We start from the raw sequence: 21669 nt of genomic DNA, 5'->3' as shown, positions 1-21669 counted from the left end.
TTCCTTCTGCTTATTGATCCTTTCTGCTTGCAAGTGGGCTTCATTTTGGGATTCTTCTTCTTGATAACTAACACATCAATGCTTTCATGAATCTCTCCATTGCTCTGTACAAGTTCTTTTTCTTCTTCCCATGCTGCATTATCTACTTCTTGCTTTGGGAGGTGATTGCTGATCATCTTGTCAATTTCTTCCTTCCTCTGCAGTTCTATCTCGTCAGTTTACATGCTATCTTCTTTTTCATTGATGAACTTTATTTCTGGAGAGACACTCAGTGTGACACTTTCATCATGTAGCCTAAGGGTTAACTCTCCTTTTTCTACGTCTACAATGGCCCTAGCAGTGGCCAAGAATGGCCTTCCCAGTATAATAGAGTCACTATCATCCTCATCAGATTCCAAGATCACAAAATCAGCAGGAAAAATGAATCTGTCTACTTTGACTAGAAGGTTCTCAACTATACCCCTTGGGTACACTACTGATTTGTCCACCAATTCTAAAGACATCTGTACTGGTTTCACTTCTTTCATGCGCAGCTTTTTCACTAGAGAGGAGGGCATCAGATTGATACTAGCCCCTAGGTCACACAGCGCCTTGCTGATGGTCATGTTACCAATGGCACAGGGTAGAAAGAAACTCCCAGGATCTTCACGTTTAGGGGGAAGTCCCTTTTGAATCAATGCTCTGCATTCTTCAGTGAGCATCACAGTTTCCTTTTCTAGCCAATTTCTTTTCTTGTTAATAAGCTCCTTCAAAAACTTGGCATACAGAGGCATTTGCTCAAGTGCTTCAGCCAAGGGAATGTTGATCTCTAGCTTCTTGAAAGTCTTAAGGAACTTATGAAAGTGTTGATCCTTTGCCTCCTTGTTGAATCTCTGGGGATATGGCAGTGGAGGTACAAAGTTCTTCTCTGCTTGTTGCTTTTGATTCTTGGTTGGCTCTTCAATTGCTTCATTCCCCTTTTTTGGAATTTTTGATTGTTCCTCCTTTTCTTGAGTTTGCTTTGAAGTGTGCTTGCTTGCCATTGCATCATCACCATTGGCTTCCTCTGCGTGTGTTGGCTTTTCCTCCTCTATTGGCCTTTTGCTGTTTTCCGCTTGCTTCCTTGTAGTGTCATTGTTGCTCATCAATGTTCTCCCACTTCTTAACTGTATTGCCTTGCATTCTTCCTTAGGATTTGGAATTGTGTCACTTGGCAGGGAACTTGATGGTCTCTCTATTGCCAGGTGTTTAGAGAGCTGGCCAATTTGCCTCTCCATATTCTTTATGGAGGCTTCTTGATTTTTGGCTGTCATTTCTTGGTGTTTCCACATTTTGTCTATCAAGGTTTCCAGGTTAGTGATTCTCTGAGAGTCATGTGAAATTGGCTGGTTATGGGGTGTTGAGAGTTGGTGGTAAGTGTTTTGGTTTGTGGGTTGGTTATTGGATGGATAATGGTTGGAGTTGGGGTGGTTGTTTTGGGGTTTTCTGTAAGGGTTTTGGGTGGTTTGCTGCTGGTTGTTGTTTTGATTGTTTCTTGAAGTGTTTTGATTTGAATTTCTTTGCCATGGTTGTTGGTTTTGGTTATGGTTATCTCCCCACCTTAGGTTTGGATGGTTCTTCCATGAAGGGTTGTAAGTATCACCATAGACTTCATTTGATCCAGAGTTTTGGTTGTGCATGTATTGGACTTGCTCCTGCTGTTGCTCCTCTTGAGTTTCTTCATTTGTTCCCCATGTAGTTGATGGTTGATTGGTGCTTACTGCTGCAACTTGGAGGCTATCAATCCTCTTGGCCATTTGCTCAAATTGTTGTTGAATCTGCTGCTGCATCAATTTGTTTTGAGCTAGGATTGAGTCCACTCCTTCCAACTCCATCACTCCCTTCCTCTGTGATGGTTGGCGTTGCCTTTGGTGAGCGAAGAAATACTGGTTGTTAGCTACCATATCAATGAGACTTTGAGCTTCTTCTGCAGTTTTCATGAGTTGCAAAGAGCCTCCAGCTGAATGATCCAAGGCCTCTTGAGATTTCAATGTCAAGCCTTCATAGAAATTCTGCAATCTATCCCACTCATTGAACATTCCAGGGGGACACTTCCTGATCAGAGCCTTGTACCTTTCCCATGCCTCATATAATGGTTCAACCTCTATTTGGGTGAATGTTTGTACTTCAGTCTTCAATCTGATAACCCTTTGAGGTGGGTAAAATTTGGCAAGGAATTTGCTCACTAGATCATCCCAATTGTCAATGCTGTCTCTTGGGAAAGATTCCAACCATTGGGTGGCTTTGTCTCTGAGAGAAAATGGAAACAGCAGTAGCTTATAGCTGTCAGGATGCACTCCATTGGTTTTAACAGTGTCACAAATCCTCAAGAAAGTGGATAAGTGTTGATTTGGATCTTCAAGTGGTCCTCCTCTATAAGAGCAATTGTTTTGAACTAATGTGATGAGTTGTGGCTTTAGTTCAAAGTTATTTGCATTAACATTTGGGGTATGAATGCTACTCCCACAATGTCTAGGATTTGCAAATGTGTAGGAAGCCAGAACTCTTCTCTGTGGTGGATTGTTGTTGTCATTAGCTGCTCCTCCTTGTGGATTAGTTGGAATTGTTGTATGTTCCTCCATATCTTGGAACTCTTCTTCTTCCAAATCCTCGTCTCCAACAATGTTTTTCCCTCTTTCAGCTCTTCTTAATCTCCTGAGGGTTCTTTCGTCTTGTTCACAAAAGGTTGGTATAGCTCTCCTTGTCCCTGACATGCAAACAAGACATAAAAATCATACCAAACCAGAAGGATAGCAATACTTCAATCCATGATGAAATTGTAGTTAGCTCAAGCAAAAATTCAAACAGTTAGTGGGTTAGTCTAAAGTTAGAGAAACAGAAAATAAAAATGCTAGATCTAGATCTCCACTTCATTTAATCACTGTCAATCTATTTCAATCCCCGGCAACAGCGCCAAAAACTTGATGTGTGGAAAACGATCCAACACGAAACTAACCGGCAAGTGCACCGGGTCGCATCAAGTAATAAAACTCACGGGAGTGAGGTCGATCCCACAAGGATTGAAGGATTGAGCAATTTTAGTTTAGTGGGTGACTTAGTCTAGCGAATCAAGAGTTGATTTGAGTAGTTTGTATTCGACAGAAGCTAAATTGCATGAAATTAAAAGGGAGAGGGACAATTGGCAAGAATTTAAAGTGCAGAGAATTTAAAGAGGCTGAATCTTAAAGTGCAAGTAATATAAATTGCAGAAACTTAGATTGCAAGAAATGTAAATTGCAGAATCTTAAAGTGCAAGAAATGTAAATGGCTTGAATTGTAAAGGGAATTGGGAAGTGGATTTGCAGAAATTAAACAAGGAAAAGTAAAATGCAATAAACAGAAAAGTAGAAGATGACTTGAATTAAACCGGATCTAAAACGGAAATGAGAAAAAGCTTGGTGTAGCAATGAAATAAGGAAATTGAAAATTTAAAACTGTAGATCTCAGGACTCAAGAGACTAGATAGCTGAGTCTAGATCTCACTGCCTTCCTAGATCCAGCAAGAATCAATTGCAAAGGAAATAAAGAAATGTAAATTGCAGAAAGAGTAGAAGAAGAGGCAATTAACAGGAATGGAAATTCAATTATGCAGAAATTTAAACAAGATCTCAAGGTGAGATTGAAACAGAAGTTCTTCAATTCTCCACCCAAGATCCAAAGCAAGAAAAGTAAAGAATGCTCAAGCAAGAACAAGGAAGAAGAGAGATCAATTCTCCTTCCTAATTCTCTAGAATTCTAAAGCAACAATTCAAAAATGTAAAGGTGAGCTCTCTGTAAGTGTTCTAAGAATTCTCCCGGAAAAGCTCTCTGAAAAACTTAAATCCTAAGCTATTTATACACTTTCTTCAAATGGTCTTCAAGCCTTGGATTGGGCCTTTGCTCTTGATGGAATTGGGTTGATAAAGGCCTCAGTTGATTGCTCTTGGAGTTGGAAAGAAATCCATTGTGAACCGGGCTATAAATCATAAAAGCTTGAGTCAAAGTTTGAGGCAAACTTTGGCTCAAGCTTTTCATATCAGATGCCCCCATTTGCTGCTACCAACGTTTGGGCTAAAGTTTGAGGTCAAACTTTAGGCCAAACATTGATCCCCTTGTGTGCATGTGTGGCGCCAACGTTTGCCAAAAAGCTTGAGGCAAACGTTGGCGCAAGCTTTTCTCCTCCAGGGTGTTGGTGTATGGCGCCAACGTTTGCCAAAAAGTTTGAGGCAAACGTTGGCGCAAGCTTTTCTCCTCCAGGGTGTTGGTGTGTGGCGCCAACGTTTGCCAAAAAGCTTGAGGCAAATGTTGGCGCAAGCTTTTTTCTCCAACCAATGTGAATTCACTCTTCCAAAAGCTTGAGCTAAAGTTTGAGGCAAGCTTTTGCTCAAGCTTTTTGTTCTCTCTTGCTCCTTGCCCTTTCTTCTTTCTTCAACCTTCTTCAAAGCTCTTTTCACCTATCATCAATCAACCAAACACATCAAAGCTATGCTCAAAATCATGAGTTTGTTATTCTTTCATAATATATGACAATTATACCACAAAATCTCATGAAATTGCATGAATTCATCCATGGTTGATTGAATCAAAGGAAATATGAAATTCTACCCAATTGGCTTGCTTATGGCTCAAGAAAGTGCATAAAAACAATTGAAAACAAAAGAAAAAGACTAGTGAAACTAGGCTAAGATGACTTGTCATCAGGTTGGAAAGATAATTCCAACTATGGCTGGAGGGACAACTACAACAGAGGAGGCAGAGACAACAATAAAAATCAGAGGTGGAATAACAATAACAGACAGCAGAATCAGAACCAGCCTTACAGAGCACCTCACCTTAGGCAGTCCCAAGGACCCCAGCACAACCAACAACAGGCCCCTCAGATCACTTATCCGCCTTCCTCATCAAATGACGAGATGCTTTGTTCTCTTGCACAAGGACAACAAGACATACAGACTACACTGAACTCTACATTAAATGGTCTGAATGCCACTTTACAAGCTCTTGTCTCCCGGATAGATTCATTACCTGCTTCCACCAACCAACCTTCATGCTCTAGTGGAATTCCTTCTTAACCCTTACCTAATCCCAAGGGTGGCATCAATGCCATCACTTTGAGGTCTGGAACCACACTGCAAGAGAGGAACCAGGAGGAGCCAAGGTCACAAGAACACGCCCAAGATGAAGATTTAGTTGAAGTGGAAGATGCTGAAGAGGAAGAGGAAGTACAGGACAAGGCTAAAGAAGAAGTATCTCAGCCAAGGAATGGAGCACCAAAGGAAATAGAAGCTGCAAGTGGCACCATTCCTATCCCATTTCCACACCTTGCTCGAAAGTCCAGAAAGCAGATGGAACTTGATCCCAAAATGGTAAAAATTTTCAAAAAGGATGAGGTAACTATTTCTCTTTTTGATGTTATTCAATAAGTACCTAAATATGCGAAGTTTCTGAAAAATTTATGCATTCATAAAGATAAAATTAATGAATTAGAAACTATTCCTTTAGGTAGTTCTATATCTGCTTTAATGGGAGGTATACCTAAAAAATGTAGTGACCCAGGTCCATGTATGGTTAACTATACCATTGGAGGTGTAATATTTTCTAACTGCATGTGTGATTTAGGAGCATGTGTTAGTATAATGCCATTGTCTATATATGATGCTTTGAGGCTCCCTCCCTTAAAAAGGTCGGCAGCTCATTTTATGTTAGCAGATAAAAGCATTATTACAATGGTTGGAATTGCTGAAGATGTATTAGTGAGCATTAAGGGGCTCACATTTCCTATTGACTTCTATATCTTGGAAATGCCCCCTAATGACTCAGGAAGACCATCATCAATCCTGCTTGGAAGACCATTCCTGAAGACTTCAAAGTTCAAACTGGATGCATTCTCAGGAACTTACTCCTTTGAGATAGATGGCAGAGCAGTGAGTTTCAGTTTAAATGAAGCTATGAAGCATTCTCTGGAATATCATTCTATCTTCCAGTGTGACATTATTGATGAAACTGTAGCTGAAGTTCATCAAGAAGAAGTAGAAGAGAAGTACATGGAGCAAGGTCCAAGTGTGGGGATACCTTCTGAACACAATGAGGACACTTTGCCATTATCATTAGCTCAAGATAATCCAGAGCCTAGCCATGAGCAGAAATTGGAATTAAAACCTCTTCCACCCCACCTCAAGTATGCTTACCTTGAGGATGATCAGAAGTTCCCAGTTATCATTGCAAGGGAACTCACTTCCCAACAGGAGGAGCAGTTGCTTAGTGTGTTGAGAAGACATAAGAAAGCAATTGGGTGGAGCTTAGCAGATATAGTAGGCATTAGCCCTTAGGTTTGTGAGCACAGGATATTCTTAGAAGAGGGATCAAAGCCTGTCCGTCAACCCCAAAGAAGATTAAATCCCACCATCTTAGAAGTTGTGAAGAAAGAAGTGACCAGGCTACTTGAAGCAGATATTATCTACCCCATATCAGATAGTGAATGGGTCAGTCCAGTATAAGTGGTGCCCAAGAAGTCTGGAATCACAATAGTAAGGAATGAGAATGGAGAGTTCCTAACAACTAGAGTGCAGAATTCATGGAGAGTTTACATTGATTGTAGGCGTCTCAACTAAGCTACTCGCAAGGATCACTACCCCTTGCCATTTATTGATCAGATGCTTGATCGCCTGTCAAGTTTTTACAGGAGATTTATTAAGGACTTCAGTAAGGTAGCATTACCATTATCCAGACTGCTACAGAAAGATATTGAGTTCGAGTTCAGTGAGGATTGCATGCAAGCATTTGATAAGCTGAAAATTGCCCTGACTCAAGCTCTAATTGTGAGAGGACCAGACTGGAGCCAGCCTTTTGAGATTATGTGCGATGCCTCCAACCATGCAGTAGGAGCGGCGCTGGCTCAGCGTGAAGGTAAGGATCCTTTCGTAATTGCTTATGCGTCTAAGACCTTAGATGCTACTCAGTCTAATTACACTACTACTGAAAAAGAGATTCTAGCTATTGTTTTTGCTCTGGATAAATTTCGAGCCTATTTACTTGGTACTAAGGTGGTAGTGTACTCGGACCATGCAGCTCTAAAATATTTATTAGCTAAAAAGGAGTCCAAACCAAGGCTAATACGTTGGATACTGTTGTTGTAAGAATTTGATTTAGAAATTAAGGATAGGAGTAGTAACCAGAATCTAGTGGCAGACCACTTGAGTCAGCTTGAGCATATTAAGGATGAGTCCACTCCTATCAATGATGCTTTTCCATTTGATAGCTTGCATGCAGTATCTGAAGTAGTTCCTTGGTATGCACCTGTAGCTAATTATCTAGTTAGCCATACTTTCCCCTCTAATTTTACTATGCATCAACGAGACAAGCTGAAAAGCGAGTCCAAATATTATATATGGGATGAACCATATTTATAGAGGTGTGGTGCTGACCAGGTAATTACAAGTTGTGTACCCCAATCAGAATTCCAGTCCATTTTAGAAGCCTGCCACTCTTCTGAAAGTAGAGGACATTTTGGCCCTCAAAGAACAGCTAGAAAAATCCTAGACTGTGGATTCTGATGGCCTACTCTTTTTAAAGATGCTACTGCTTTTTGTAAATCTTGTTCCCCATGCCAAAGGTTTGGTAATATATCCAAGAGGGATGAGATGCCTCAACAGATTATGCTTTTCTGTGAAATTTTTGACGTTTGGGGCATTGACTTCATGGGTCCATTTCCAAACTCTAGTGGTTACCTTTATATACTATTAGCTGTAGATTATGCCTCTAAATGGGTGGAAGCAATTCTTACCGGCACTGATGATGCTAACACTGTTGTTTCCTTTGTTAGAAACCATATTATCTGTCGCTTTGGATCACCACGAGCAATCGTGAGTGATAAAGGAACTCACTTTTGTAACAGGAGATTAGTAGGATTACTGAAGAAGCATGGGATTGTTCACAAGGTAGCAACAACATACCATCCCCAGACCAATGGACAAGCAGAGGTATCTAATAGAGAAATAAAGCATATTCTGGAGAAGATAGTAAAGCCTCATAGGAAGGACTGGAGTGCCAGGCTACAAGATGCGCTCTGGGATACTAACCAATAATTAAAATAAAAACAAAAATATTTTCCTTTTATTTTAATTTAAAATTCGAATTCTCTCTCTCTCTTTCATCTCTTTCTATTTATTTATTTACTTACTAACACTTCTCTCCTTCTTTTAATTCGAACCCTCTCTCCCTCTCTGTGTTCGAATTCTTCATCTTCTACCTTCTTCATTCTACTTTTCTATTTTCTACTTATATAAAGGAATCTCTATACTGTAACATAGAGGATTCCTATTCTTTTCTGTTCTCTTCTTTTTCATATGAGCAAGAGCAAGGATACGAATATTCTTGTTGAAGCTGATCCAGAACCTGAAAGGACTCTAAAGAGGAAGCTAAGAGAAGCTAAAGCACAACACTCTAGAGAGGACCTAACAGATTTTTTTGAAAAAGAAGAAAAGATGGCCAAACCCAATAGCAATGGTGGAGATGCAAGGAAGATGCTTGGTGACTTTACTGCACCTACTTCTAACTTCTATGGAAGAAGCATCTCAATTCCTGCAATTGGAGCAAACAACTTTGAGCTTAAGCCTCAATTAGTTTCTCTAATGCAGTAGAATTTCAAGTTTCATGGACTTCCATTGGAAGATTTTCATCAGTTTTTAGCTGAATTCTTGCAAATCTGTGACACTGTTAAGACCAATGGGGTTAATCATAAGGTTTATAGACTTATGATTTTCCCCTTAGCTGTAAGAGACAGAGCTAGGACATGGTTGGACTCACAACCTAAAGATAGCCTAAACTCTTAGGAAAAGCTGGTCAATACTTTCTTGGCCAAATTCTTTCCACCTCAAAAGTTGAGTAAGCTTAGAGTGAAAGTCCAAACCTTCTGACAGAAGGAAGGTGAATCCCTCTATGAAGCTTGGGAAAGATACAAGCAATTGATCAGAAGGTGTCCTTCTGACATGTTTTCAGAATGGAGCATCATATGTATATTCTATGATGGTCTGTCTGAATTGTCCAAGATATCATTGGACCACTCTGCTGGGGGATCTCTTCATCTGAAGAAGATGCCTGCAGAAGCCCAGGAACTCACTGAAATGGTTGCAAATAACCAGTTCATGTACACTTTTGAAAGGGATCCTGTGAATAATGGAACAACTCAGAAGAAAGGAGTTCTTGAGATTGATACTCTGAATGCCATATTGGCTCAGAACAAAATATTGACTCAGCAAGTCAATATGATTTCTCAGAATCTATCTGGAATGCGAGCTGCAATAGGCAATACTAAGGAAACTTCTTCTGAAGAAGAAGCCTATGACCCTGAGAATCCTGCAATGGAAGAGGTGAATTACATGGGAGAATCCTATGGAAACACCTATAATCCTTCATGGAGGAATCATCCAAATTTCTCATGGAAGGATCAACAGAAGCCTAATCAAGGCTTCAGTAACAATAATGGTGGGAGAAATAGGTTTGGCAATATCAAACCTTTTCCATCATCTTGTCAGCAACAGACAGAGAATTCTAAGCAGAGCCACTCTGACTTAGCAAATGTAGTCTCTGATCTATCTAAGACCACTCTCAGTTTTATGACTGAAGCAAGGTCCTCCATTAGAAATTTGGAGGCACAAGTGGGTCAGCTGAGTAAAAGAGTTACTGAACTCCGTCCTAGTACTCTCCCAAGCAATACAGAAGAGAATCCAAAGAGAGAGTACAAGGCCAAAAACATGTCCCATATGGCCGAACCTGTAAAGGAGGGAAAGGCAGTGATTTCCAGTGAGGAAGACCTCAATGGACGTCCATTGGCCTCCAAGGAGTTCCCTAATAAGGAACCAAGGGAATCTGAGGCTCATATAGAGACCATAGAGATTCCACTGAACTTACTGTTGCCATTCATGAGCTCTGATGAGTATTCTTGCTCTGAAGAGGATGAAGATGCTATTTAAGAGCAAGTTGCTCAATATCCAGGAGCAATCATGAAGCTGAATGCCAAGTTATTTGGTAATGAGACTTGGGAGGATGAACCCCCATTGCTTATCAATTAACTGAATTATCTGGTTCAACTGAAATTACCTCAGAAGAAACAGGATCCTAGAAAGTTCTTAATACCTTGTACCATAGGCAGCATGACCTTTGAGAAGGCTCTGTGTGACCTGGGGTCAGGGATAAACCTTATGCCCCTCTCTGTAATGGAGAAACTAAGGATCTTTGAGGTACAAACTGCTAAAATCTCACTGAAGATGGCAGACAATTCAAGGAAACAGGCTTATGGACTTGTAGAGGATGTCTTAGTGAAGGTTGAAGGCTATTATATCCCTACTGACTTCATAATCCTAGACACTGGGAAGGAAGAAGATGATTCTATCATCCTTGGAAGACCCTTCCTAGCCACAGTAAGAGCTGTGATTGATGTGGACAGAGGAGAGCTAGTCCTTCAATTGAATGAGGACTACCTTGTGTTTAAGGCTCAAGGATCTTCTTCTGTAACCATGGAGAGGAAACATGAAAAGCTTCTCTCAATACAGAGTCAAACAGAGCCCCCACACTCAACTTCTAAGTTTGGAGTTGGGAGGCCATCATTAAGCTCTAAATCTCTGTGAAGCTATCTAAGAGCTCACTGTCAAGTTATTGACATTAAAAAAGCGCTTATTGGGAGGCAACCCAATGTTATTTAATTATATTTATTTTAATTTCCATTGTTACTTTATGTTTTCTTTAGGTTGATGATCATGTGAAGTCACAAAAATAACTGAAAAGTCAAAAACAAAATGAAAAATAGCGTTAAAAATAGCAGACCCTGGAGGACAGGCTTACTGGCGTTTAAACGCCAGTAAGGATAGCAGAATGAGCGTTTAACGCCCAGCCTAGTAGCATTCTGGGCGTTAAATGCCAGAATGGGCAGCACTCTGGGTGTTTAACACCAGAAATGGGCATCTGGCTGGCAATTAACGCCAGAAATGGGCATCTGGCTGGCATTTAACGCCAACAATGGGCAGCAGACTGGTGTTTAACGCCAGGAAAGGTAGCAGAGCTGGTGTTAAACGCCAGGTTTGGCATACAATGGCCGTTTAGACGCCAGAATGGTGCAGGGACTCAAATTCCTTGACGCCTCAGGATCTGTGGACCCCACAGGATCCCCACCTACCCCACCTATTCTTCTCTCCTCTTCACACCTTTCCATAATACTCTTCCCCAAACACCATTGACCAATCCCATCAAAACCTCTTCACCAAATACCCTTCACCTATCAAATCCTACCCTCTTCCCCACAACCTCTTCACCGCTAACACCCATCCATCATTAAACCCCACCTGCCTCACCATTCAAATTCAAACCATTTCCTTCCCAAACCCACCCCTCATACACGGTTACCCTCTCTCCCTTACCCTATAAATACCCCTCCTTACCACCTTCATCTTCACACAACATACACACTACTACCCCCTTGGCCGAACCACTCACCTCCCTCCATCTCCTCCATTTCTTCTTCTACTACTCCCTTCTTTCTACTTTTGCTCGAGGACGAGCAACCATTCTAAGTTTGGTGTGGAAAAAGCTAAAGCTTTTTGTTTTTCCATAACCATTAATGGCATCTAAGGCCGGAGAAACCTCTAAAAAGAGGAAAGGGAAGGCAATTCCTTCCACCTCCAAGTCATGGGAGTTGGAGAGATTCATCTCAAAGGTCTATCAAGACCACTTATATGAAGTTGTGGCAAAAAAAAAGGTGATCCCCGAGGTCCCCTTTAAGCTCAAAAAAAGGGAATATCCGGAGATCCGACATGAGATTCGAAGGCGAGGTTGGGAAATTCTCACAAACCCCATTCAACAAGTCGGGATCTTAATGGTTCAAGAGTTCTATGCCAATGCATGGATCACTAAGAACCATGACCAAAATATGAACCCGAACCCAAAGAATTGGCTCACAATGGATTGGGGGAACTACTTGGATTTCAGTCCGGAAAATGTGAGGCTAGCATTCATCTTGCCAATGATGCAAGGAGACCCTCACCCTTTCACCAGAAGGGTCAACTTTGATCAAATGTTGGACCAAGTCCTTATGGACATTTGTGTGGAAGGAGCTCAATGGAAGAAAGACTCAAGAGGCAAGCCGGTTCAACTAAGAAGGCTTGACCTCAAACCCGTGGCTAAGGGATGGTTAGAGTTCATCCAACACTCTATTATTCCTACTAGCAACCGGTCTGAAGTTATAATAGACCGGGCTATCATGATCCATAGTATCATGAATGGAGAGGAAGTAGAAGTTCATGAGATCATATCCCTAGAACTCTACAAAGTGGCGGATAAGCCCTCTACTTTGGCAAGGTTAGCCTTCCCTAATCTCATTTGTCACCTATGCAATTCAGATGGAATTGTCATAAAGGAAGATATCCTTATTGAAGAGGACAAGCTCATCACTAAGAGAAGAATGGAGCAAACAAGAGAGCCCACTCATGGACCTCAACAAGAGCATGAGGAAGTTCCTCATCAAGAAATCCCTGAGATGCCTCAAGGGATGCACTTTCCTCCACAAAACTATTGGGAGCAAATTAACACTTCCTTAGGAGAACTGAGTTCCAACATGGGACAACTAAGGATGGAGCATTAAGAGCATTCCATCCTCCTCCATGAAATTAGAGAAGACCAAAGAGCCATGAGAGAGGAGCAACAAAGGCAAGGAAGAGACATAGAGGAGCTCAAGCACTCCATAAGATCTTCAAGAAGAAGAACTAGCCGCGTCACTTAGGTGGACCCGTTCTTGAATTTCCTTGTTCTTATTTTTTCTATTTTTCGAAAATTATGCTTTATATTTTGACTATGTTTGTGTTTTTATTACATGATCATTAGTGTCTAGTGTCTATGTCTTAAAGATATGAATGTCCTATGAATCCATCACCTCTCTTAAATGAAAAATATTTTTAATTGCAAAAGAATAAGAAGTACATGATTTGAAATTCTATCTTGAAATTAGTTTAATTATTTTGATGTGGTGGCAATACTTTTTGTTTTCTGAATGAATGCTTGAACAGTGCATATTTTTGAATTTGTTGTTTATGAATGTTAAAATTGTTGGCTCTTGAAAGAATAATGAAAAAAGAGAAATGTTATTGGTAATCTGAAAAATCATAAAATTGATTTTTGAAGAAAGAAAAAGCAGTGAAAAACAAAGCTTGCGAAAAAAAATGCGAAAAAAAAAGAAGTAAGCAGAAAAAGCCAATAGCCCTTTAAACCAAAAGGCAAGGGTAAAAAGGATCCAAGGCTTTGAGCATTAATGGATAAGAGGGCCCACTTGAATAAAATCCTGGCCTAAGCGGCTAAACCAAGCTGTCCCTAACCATCTGCTTGTGGCGTGAAGGTGTCAAGTGAAAAGCTTGAGACTGAGCGGTTAAAGTTGTGGTCCAAAGCAAAAAGAGTGTGCTTAAGAGCTCTGGGCACCTCTAACTAGGGACTCTAGCAAAGCTGAGTCACAATCTGAAAAGGTTCACCCAGTTATGTGTCTGTGGCATTTATGTATCCGGTGGTAATACTGGAAAACAAAATGCTTAGGGTCACGGCCAAGACTCATAAAGTAGATGTGTTCAAGAATCAACATATACTGAACTAAGAGAATCAATAACACTATCTGAATTCTGAGTTCCTATAGATGCCAAAACTGTTCAGAAGCAAAAAGGTTACCAGCCCCGCTCATCTAATTGGAACTAAGTTCATTGATAAGTTTGGAATTCATTGTATATTCTCTTCCTGTTATCCTATTTTATTTTCAGTTGCTTGGGGACAAGCAACAATTTAAGTTTGGTGTTGTGATGAGCGGATAATTTATACCCTTTTTGGCATTGTTTTTACATAGTTTTTGGTATGATTTAGTTACTTTTTATTATATTTTTATTAGTTTTATTCAAAAATCACATTTCTGGACTTTACTATGAGTTTATATGTTTTTCTATAATTTCAGGTATTTTCTGGCTGAAATTGAGGGACCTGAGCAAAAATCTGATTCAGAGGCTGAGAAAGGACTGCAGATGCTGTTGGATTCTGACCTTCCTGCACTCGAAATGGATTTCCTAGAGCTACAGAAACCCAATTGGCGCGCTTTTAACTGCGTTGGAAAGTAGACATCCTGGGCTTTCCAGCAATATATAATAGTCCATACTTTCCCCGAGATTTGATGGCCCAAACTGGCGTTCAAAGTCATCCTAAAGCATCTTCGCGTAAAATGCCCAAACTGGCACCAGAATTGGAGTTAAACCCCCAAACTGGTACCAAAGCTGGCGTTTAACACTACAAAAAATTCTGGTAAAAACGGTAGTTTTGTTTGGTATTGACGGCGATTTGAACCGCCATTATTACCAATAATGGCGGTTTCATAAAGTAACGTAATTCTGGGCGCCATTTTGGTTATTACGGCGGTTTTCTGAAAACCGCCACAATTTCCTGGGTTAAAACGGCAGTTTTTGAATAGGTTAAAACGGCGGTTCAAACCGCCGTTATTTCCAGGGTTAAAATGGCGGTTTTTGGATTGGTTAAAGCGGCGGTTTAAACCGCCATTATTACCCTGACAGAGTGGCGTTTTAGTTGGTTAAAATGGCAGTTCAAACCGCCGTTATTTCCAGGTTAAAATGGCGGTTTTTGGATAGGATAAAATGGCGGTTTGAACCGCCATCATTACTCTGACAGAGTGGCGTTTTGGTTGGTTAAAACGGCATTTTTGAACCACCATTTTTACCCTGACAGTAGCGTTTTGGTTGGTTAAAATGGCATTTTTGAACCGCCGTTTTACCCTGATAGTGACATTTTTTATCGTTGTTTTTAACAATTTTTACCATCATTTTTATCGTGTTAAATAAATAATTTTGTGATTAAAATTTCACAATAGCAAAAAATCATAATCCATAAATGAAATATGATATAACTCAAAAACAAAATATTAATATAATATATAATTTTTTATTATTGAAAATCAAAAGTAATAACTCCTATACAAAACCTTGTCTTACTAAACTTACCAAAATACAAGCATTGCAATAAGCACTAATCAGTCAAGACTAATAATGTATTTAAACCATCTAATAAGTGCTGTTTTTACTACTTAGAATATGAATATACAAGACAAGTAGCTTAGCTAAGTGATGATGAATAAGATTTGGAGGCCAAAAGTTTCCTCCTTCTGCGACAGCAAACTCGATGGAACTTCACGTCTTCGGATGGAATTTTAGATCTGAGAGCTTAATTAAAACACTACTTGGTGTCATTTTTAACCTACTGGATGAGTTACATTGAGTTATCAACAGTCAATAATATTCTCTCCATTTCCATTTATATGTTATTTATATTACTTGGACCAATGTCAATTGATCAATGATGTACCAAAAAGCAACAGTGACAGCTAAAAAGAATCAGAGGGAATAAAAGATTGAAGAAACTTGCCTAATTGAGTGGTATATCGTGTTATAAGACACAGACTTATGTTCTTGAGGATGAAGGCTGAAATCCAGAACCTGCATGCAGTAGAAAAATGTCCCTTAACCAATTCCAGATTTGTCATATCAGTATATAAAACAAGCTGCTGTACTATTTGTAACCCTTAGTTAATCTCAAGTTCAATTGCTGCTAATAATAAAAACAGACTCAATTTAGATATGAACCGTTAATGTGTTATTAAATTTAAGAAACCATTATTCCAACTTTGTGACATTGCTTCCCATGCCATACAATAATCTAATTCAACCGTGAAAAATAAGGCATTCTTAACTAAATTTGTTTTTACTTGTAGCAATGAATTTTAAATTGTTCAAATCTAAGGTGTTACTAATAATTCAATCATTTCGAAAAGCTTGTCAAATTCTTGAGTAAAGTTACTATCATTATGAGTAGTTGGCATCTCTTTCATCTAGTTAAGAAGATGTAATATTGTATGACTAAGCACATATTTTAACAAATGTAAGTGGAGTCAAACTAACAAATAAAATAAACAAATAAGACCACTACATATATCCTCCTCATGGTACGTACTTAATTGCATTGCTTCATTCACCAAAAGGACACTTGAATCTATAACATACAAAATCAAACACTATAAGAAATTAGTATGATGATGAAATAAATAAGAATATAAACCAAGCAATTATTCATAAGGAGCTTTTAATTTGGAATAAGTACGTAGTGGGATTATGATTTGCTCCATTAATTTAGGAACTGCCACGTAGATAAAAGTGACTCTTAATTAGATTTAGTATAAAACTCTTCTACATTAATTAATTGTGCAAAACAACAGTGTTAACATCTCTTGGAGATTGTTTAATTCAATCAGCAAAGTACTTGTTTTAAAATGCAATTGATAGCTAAAACAAGAAAAAGATCATTACTTCATTTCAAAGAGTAAAAAAGATGATGCATATCAGAATTTAGATTCTAACCAGTCATCAAATTTTAACCGAGAACAAAGAAAATGGTAAATTTAAGTGAAGTGCTTCCAAAATTAGAATCTATATGTACCAAAATCTAATTACTGCTCCAAAAGGAAGGTGTACCTCTGAAATTGCATGCTTGATTTCTTCTTGGCCTGCAATGCTTCAGCAAGCTCAATCTCCAAAGCAAGAACCCTTTCTAATGCATTGCCAGTGACAGATATTTCCTTGAACACGGAATATATTTCCCCATTCTTGATTAGCCTGAGCAACGGATAAAATTCATAAGAATCTGAATAAAGAAAAAGACATGTTTCACGGCAATCAATGAAAATGAGTTATTTACTTCATGAAGGAGTTGAATTCTCTTTTTTCATCTTTTCCAACTACAATAAGAAAACAAAATTTAGATCACATTTACACCAGACACAACAATAAAAGTCACAACTCGAATATAAGGAAAATGAAAATGCTATCCATGTTACCTTTCGCATGATACTAGAAAATAAATTTACTACATTTAGAAGTATAGATGAATAAAGAAAGAGTAGTTACAAATAATAGTTCCTAAAATGTTACCTCCTTATTCAAGTTGTCCATGCTAGATTTCAAACTTTTAATTAAATCCACGTGCTTTTCTTCTTTTTGTTGTGAGTAGTCTTCACTTCCAGAATTGAATATGGTTTGGCATACTGAGATAAGTACAAGACTTTAGGCAATAACAACATTAACATGTAGAGTAAAAGAAATAAAAAGCTGATACAAGATAATGTACCTATGCAAGGCTGATCATCTGAAAGTTTTTCCCTTGCTCTAAACCAAAAATTCAAACTGCATAAAACATTTAAAAAAGTATTAAAAAAGGTAAAGCATCGATCTACCCTTCTTTTCCCCTGCAAAGTATTACCTGGGAGGAGATTTGGTCTGATTTGTTGAAGTAGTAGGTTCACAGAACCGTATCTCTATTGGCCAAGGGGTGAATTTAGTTGTAGCAATTTTGTTCCGATAAGTTCTGAAGCAACAAACTTAGTCATCAGAGATCCTTAGCTTTAGATACATGAATGTTCTCTAAATAGAATCTTATACATATTCTTTAACAACACATTGCACCCCCCAAAATCTTACTTTGGAAGACGAGGGTCAATAAGGCGTCTCTCCCGTAGCTCCTCCATTGACAAAAGCTAGAAACAATTAATAATCTGAAATCAGCAACACATTTTCATTCTTAAATCTTAATTAATATAAATAACCATGTAACTTACCTTATCTGGTGGAGGCACAGATGGCATGGCTACCTCCTGGTGGTCAAATCCTAATTCTTCTTTCTGTATATTAAGAAAATAACTTATTAGCACCACTAGGTTCATCTTTTGGATATTTCTCCTTCTATCATCTCATACTCATAGTATCAGTTGCTGAAAAGTTACGTTGGGTGAACAAAATAAATAGAAGAATGATGTGAAATCATCAAACAAAAGTACCTGAGCTGCTTCAATTTCCAATTCTTGCTTTTTGATCTCAACAGAAAGAGGGCGCAAGATGCAAAGAAATGACAAATCTGATTTCCCAAAGAATGAATTCTGCACTTCCCTGAAAAATAGAAAAACAGGACTTGGTGATAGTGATTAATGATTTTTGTTCAATCATTGAAAATTCAAATTCCTCCTAAGAAAATCATTAATATGCCTCTTTTGTGCTTAATATATCGAAAATAGAGTTAGAATTTTAGTGAAAATCATACATACATATTGTGTTTTTAAATTAGTTAATACAATAAATAAATACAATGTCACAACGATATATCAGGATTAAATTCCATACAAAAGTTAGAAGATTCACACCTGAATGCTAGTATTTCTACAAATTCTGTATCAACCTGAACAAATAAAAAAGATGGACCATATGAAACAGTTGTTACGAACTTATGATCAATAAAAAAAACTGGTCACATTTACTTAGATACTCAGTCCTGTCTCTTCTTTTACTTCTCTAATAGCTGCTGCAAAAATCTCCTCACCCTGCAGGTACAAAACCATTTTACAATAACTTCAGTAGGTAACTTCCAGTAGCCAATAACCATGTTACAATAACCATGCTGCAAAAATCTCCTGTACTGCATACCGCATCGACAACTCTAGAAGGTAACTTCTAGTAGCCAATTACATAGAATCTACCTCTTTTTTCCTGTACTACAAGAAGCTACAACCCCAAAACCTGGAACAAACAAATAAAGAAAAAAGAAGGGGAAAAAGTTGCATTGATCAGAATGTTGGCATGAAACAAATGCATGCTTATTGAAACTCATGATTTCCAATAACACATGGTAACAATCAAAAACTAAAATATACTACTTAATTATTTCATGAACATTCAACTCCCATGATTAAAAATTTTATTTTCAAACTCTTGAGCCAAATTTTGTAATGAACAGAAATTAAAATTGGTGTCTTGTGCTCAGCAAACTAGAGTAAATGAGTGGTATAGTCTCGTGTAATTATACAAAAGACAGGCTCAAGTAACTTGCAAAAATCATAGTTACTAAGTACTACATTAATGGTTTAATAACTTAGGTGACAGGGAACACTATAACCTGGTCAAGAACAGGGCCACAGAGAGATCCATAATCATAAATTCTGGTATGGTAAAAGGAGTTGTAGAATGTGAGTCTTGTTCTTGGTGCAACTGCTTTGAACTTGAAGCTCACTGTTCTGAAGTTTCCCTTCCCTTCAGATTTGAAGGGAACTTTGAAGGTGTCCTTCGCCTAGGAGAAGAAGAAGAAAATATATAAGAGTTGGGTTCAAACTTCAAAGTGCAGGAGACAGGGGAGAAAGGAGAGAAGACTCTATATAATAAAAATAAGGTAAACGATATTTGCATCCATGGAGATTATGACTATTTATTAGTACATGAATGAAGCCATCATAGAAAGATTGAAGGATAGAAACACTAGAGATAGAGTATAAGACAGCAATGACTAAAATTTTATTTTGAGACTTTTCAGAGACATAATGTGTAAGATACAACAAAAAGTTAAGCTATAACAATCTTCTCTCTTTCTGTCTAGCAATTCAGATTTCAGAGTTAGAAGTTTGGAATAGAAATTCGTACTTACTTGTTTATACTCCTTGGTGGTGAATGCATTGCCAACTAAATAAGCACCACAAACCAATGATATCACAATGAGGAAACTACAAAGGAACATCCTATTCTTTGGATCAGACAGGACAAAGCCCTGACAAAGATGAGTATACTAACATGAGAAATTGCTATAGTTTAATGAACTAAATATAATCTCTTAGAAAGTTAATTTTAAGAGTATTCTGTCGTACTCAAATCATAACTCATCCAGAAAAGTAAAGCAATGGTATAATTTTATAGCAAATCACAAGAATATAATAATTACAAAGAGTGTTTTCCTCTTTTCTTTTATGAAAATTGAACAACAAAATAGAGCACATACATGCTGAGAATAAAGAACGAGAAACATTTTGACTACTATATTGAGATTCAAACCAATTTTAATTAAATTTGTTCATCTAATCTAAGGCAAGCCAAAGACCATCGATTAGAATGAAATATTTTCAAGAGAACAAAGGCAAAGAGAGAGAAGAACCTACTTGTGAGTCTGCCGGAAGAGAAACTCACAGCTCAATAGCTTGATTGACGAGATTGCTGGCGTAGGAGAATGCCACAGGAGGAGATCATCGCTGGAGGAGAAGCCGCTGGAAGAGACGTCACTGGAGGAGAAGTCGCAAGAGGAGACGTCACCGAAGGAGACCATCACTGGAGCAGACGTCACAGAAGGAGGTCGTTGCTGGAGGAGACGCCGCTGGAGGAGACGTTGCCGGAGGAGACCGTCGCTGGAGAGAGGAGTCGTCGGAGGAGAGATCGTGACAGAGGAGATCGCAGTGGCAGAGCTTCAAGATTTCTCTCACACTGGCAGCATTTCAAGTTCAACACAGTAATGATGGGTTAATTTAGGGTTGAGCATTTTATACAAATTGATAATGGCGTTTAAAACTGCCAGAAGGAAAAAAAAAACGCCGTTAACTACCAATTAATTACGACAATAATCATAAACATCAAAATACTCAAATATTATGGCAATATTATAGAACCGCCATATTATTAATGTCATTTTATATCATTTTTTTTTGTAGTGTAACTCCAGGAACAGCCTAAGCATGAAAAAACTTCAATTCTCAGCCCAAGCACACACCAAGTGGTCCCCGAAAGTGGATTTCTGCACTATCTGTACTTAGTTACTCATTTTCTATAAACCCTAGTTACTAGTTTAGTATAAAAACTACTTTTAGAGAAATATTTTATGATCCCTTTTGAGGTTTTATCTTTTGATCAGTTTTAGATCATTTTGTACACGTTTGGAGGCTGGCCTCACGGCCATGCCTAGACCTTTCACTTATGTATTTTCTACGGTGGAGTTTCTACACCCCATAGATTAAGGTGTGGAGCTCTGCTATTCTTCATGAATTAATGCAATTACTATTGTTTTCTATTCAATTCATGCCTACTTCTTTTCCAAGATATACTCTTGTTCTTAATTCAGTTAAGTCAGAATGAAGGGGTGACCCGTGACAATCACCCAATCTTCGTTAATCGCTTAGCCAATATCCGCGTGCCTGACAACCACAAGCGGTCTACATGATGTTCAACATAGTCATTGGACGATAGTCGGAGTATATTCTCTTGGGCCTCTAATCAACGATTCACATCGTCTCTCTTGACAACAGAGCATCTGAATTTGAGATTAGAACCTTCGTGGTATAGGCTAGAATCATTAGCAGCATTCCTGAGAACCAGAAAGTCTAAACCTTGTCTGTGGTATTCCGAGTAGGATCTGGGAATGGATGACTGTGACGAGCTTCAAACTTGCGAATGTTGGGCGCAGTGACAGTGTGCAAAAGGACAATGGTCCTATTCCGACGCTAGCGGGAACCGACAGATGATTAGCCGTGCGGTGACAGCGCATATGGATTTGTTTTCATCCGAGAGGATCATACAGCTTGCCATGGAAGGAGGTAACACATGGTTGGAAGAAGGCAATAGGAAAGCAGAGGTTCTAAAGCAACAAAGCATCTCCAGACGCTTATCTGAAATTTCCACCAATGAATTACATAAGTAACTTTATCTTATTTTATATTTTATTTATATTTTAATTATCAAAACTTCATAACCATTTGAATCCACCTGACTGAGATTTACAAGGATGACCATAGCTTGCTTC

General features: G+C 38.5%; 2 protein-coding genes and 1 non-coding gene across 3 annotated transcripts; all 3 read right to left on the bottom strand.

Annotated features, from left to right (window-relative positions):
- Positions 1 to 8882: 8882 nt before the first annotated feature.
- On the bottom strand, positions 8883 to 8986 carry LOC112753398 (small nucleolar RNA R71). The gene has a single exon (XR_003177786.1). It is a non-coding gene; the product is annotated as a small nucleolar RNA R71 (small nucleolar RNA).
- A 5958-nt stretch (positions 8987 to 14944) lies between these two features.
- LOC112750405 (uncharacterized) lies at positions 14945 to 18574 on the bottom strand. Its single transcript, XM_072216403.1, is given in 12 exon segments — positions 14945 to 15515; positions 16030 to 16068; positions 16548 to 16688; positions 16771 to 16810; positions 17004 to 17116; positions 17200 to 17255; positions 17332 to 17436; positions 17550 to 17605; positions 17687 to 17749; positions 17906 to 18014; positions 18266 to 18300; positions 18380 to 18574. Coding segments are annotated over 9 exon segments (657 nt in total). The 5' UTR covers positions 18461 to 18574; the 3' UTR covers positions 14945 to 15515; positions 16030 to 16068; positions 16548 to 16688; position 16771.
- LOC140178949 (protein TEEBE-like) lies at positions 18274 to 20411 on the bottom strand. The gene is made up of 5 exons (XM_072216404.1): positions 20042 to 20411; positions 19537 to 19656; positions 19015 to 19185; positions 18546 to 18638; positions 18274 to 18442 (listed from the first exon to the last, which is right to left on the bottom strand). Exons 2-4 carry the CDS (start codon positions 19624 to 19626, stop codon positions 18624 to 18626), a joined length of 276 nt encoding a protein of 91 aa, XP_072072505.1. The 5' UTR covers positions 19627 to 19656; positions 20042 to 20411; the 3' UTR covers positions 18274 to 18442; positions 18546 to 18623.
- Positions 20412 to 21669: the final 1258 nt, after the last annotated feature.

The sequence above is a fragment of the Arachis hypogaea genome, chromosome 15 (assembly GCF_003086295.3).
Source record: "Arachis hypogaea cultivar Tifrunner chromosome 15, arahy.Tifrunner.gnm2.J5K5, whole genome shotgun sequence".
Classification (NCBI taxonomy): domain Eukaryota; kingdom Viridiplantae; phylum Streptophyta; class Magnoliopsida; order Fabales; family Fabaceae; genus Arachis; species Arachis hypogaea.
This window is presented reverse-complemented; position numbering and strand designations above follow the sequence as displayed.

Excerpts from the sequence above, each read along its gene's own strand:
- LOC140178949 (XM_072216404.1), bottom strand. The coding sequence starts at position 19,626 with ATGTTCCTTTGTAGTTTCCTCATTGTGATATCATTGGTTTGTGGTGCT. Across the intron at positions 19,186-19,536 it reads CCACCAAGGAGTATAAACAA|GCGAAGGACACCTTCAAAGT; the intron begins GTAAGTACGAAT and ends TTCTTCTCCTAG.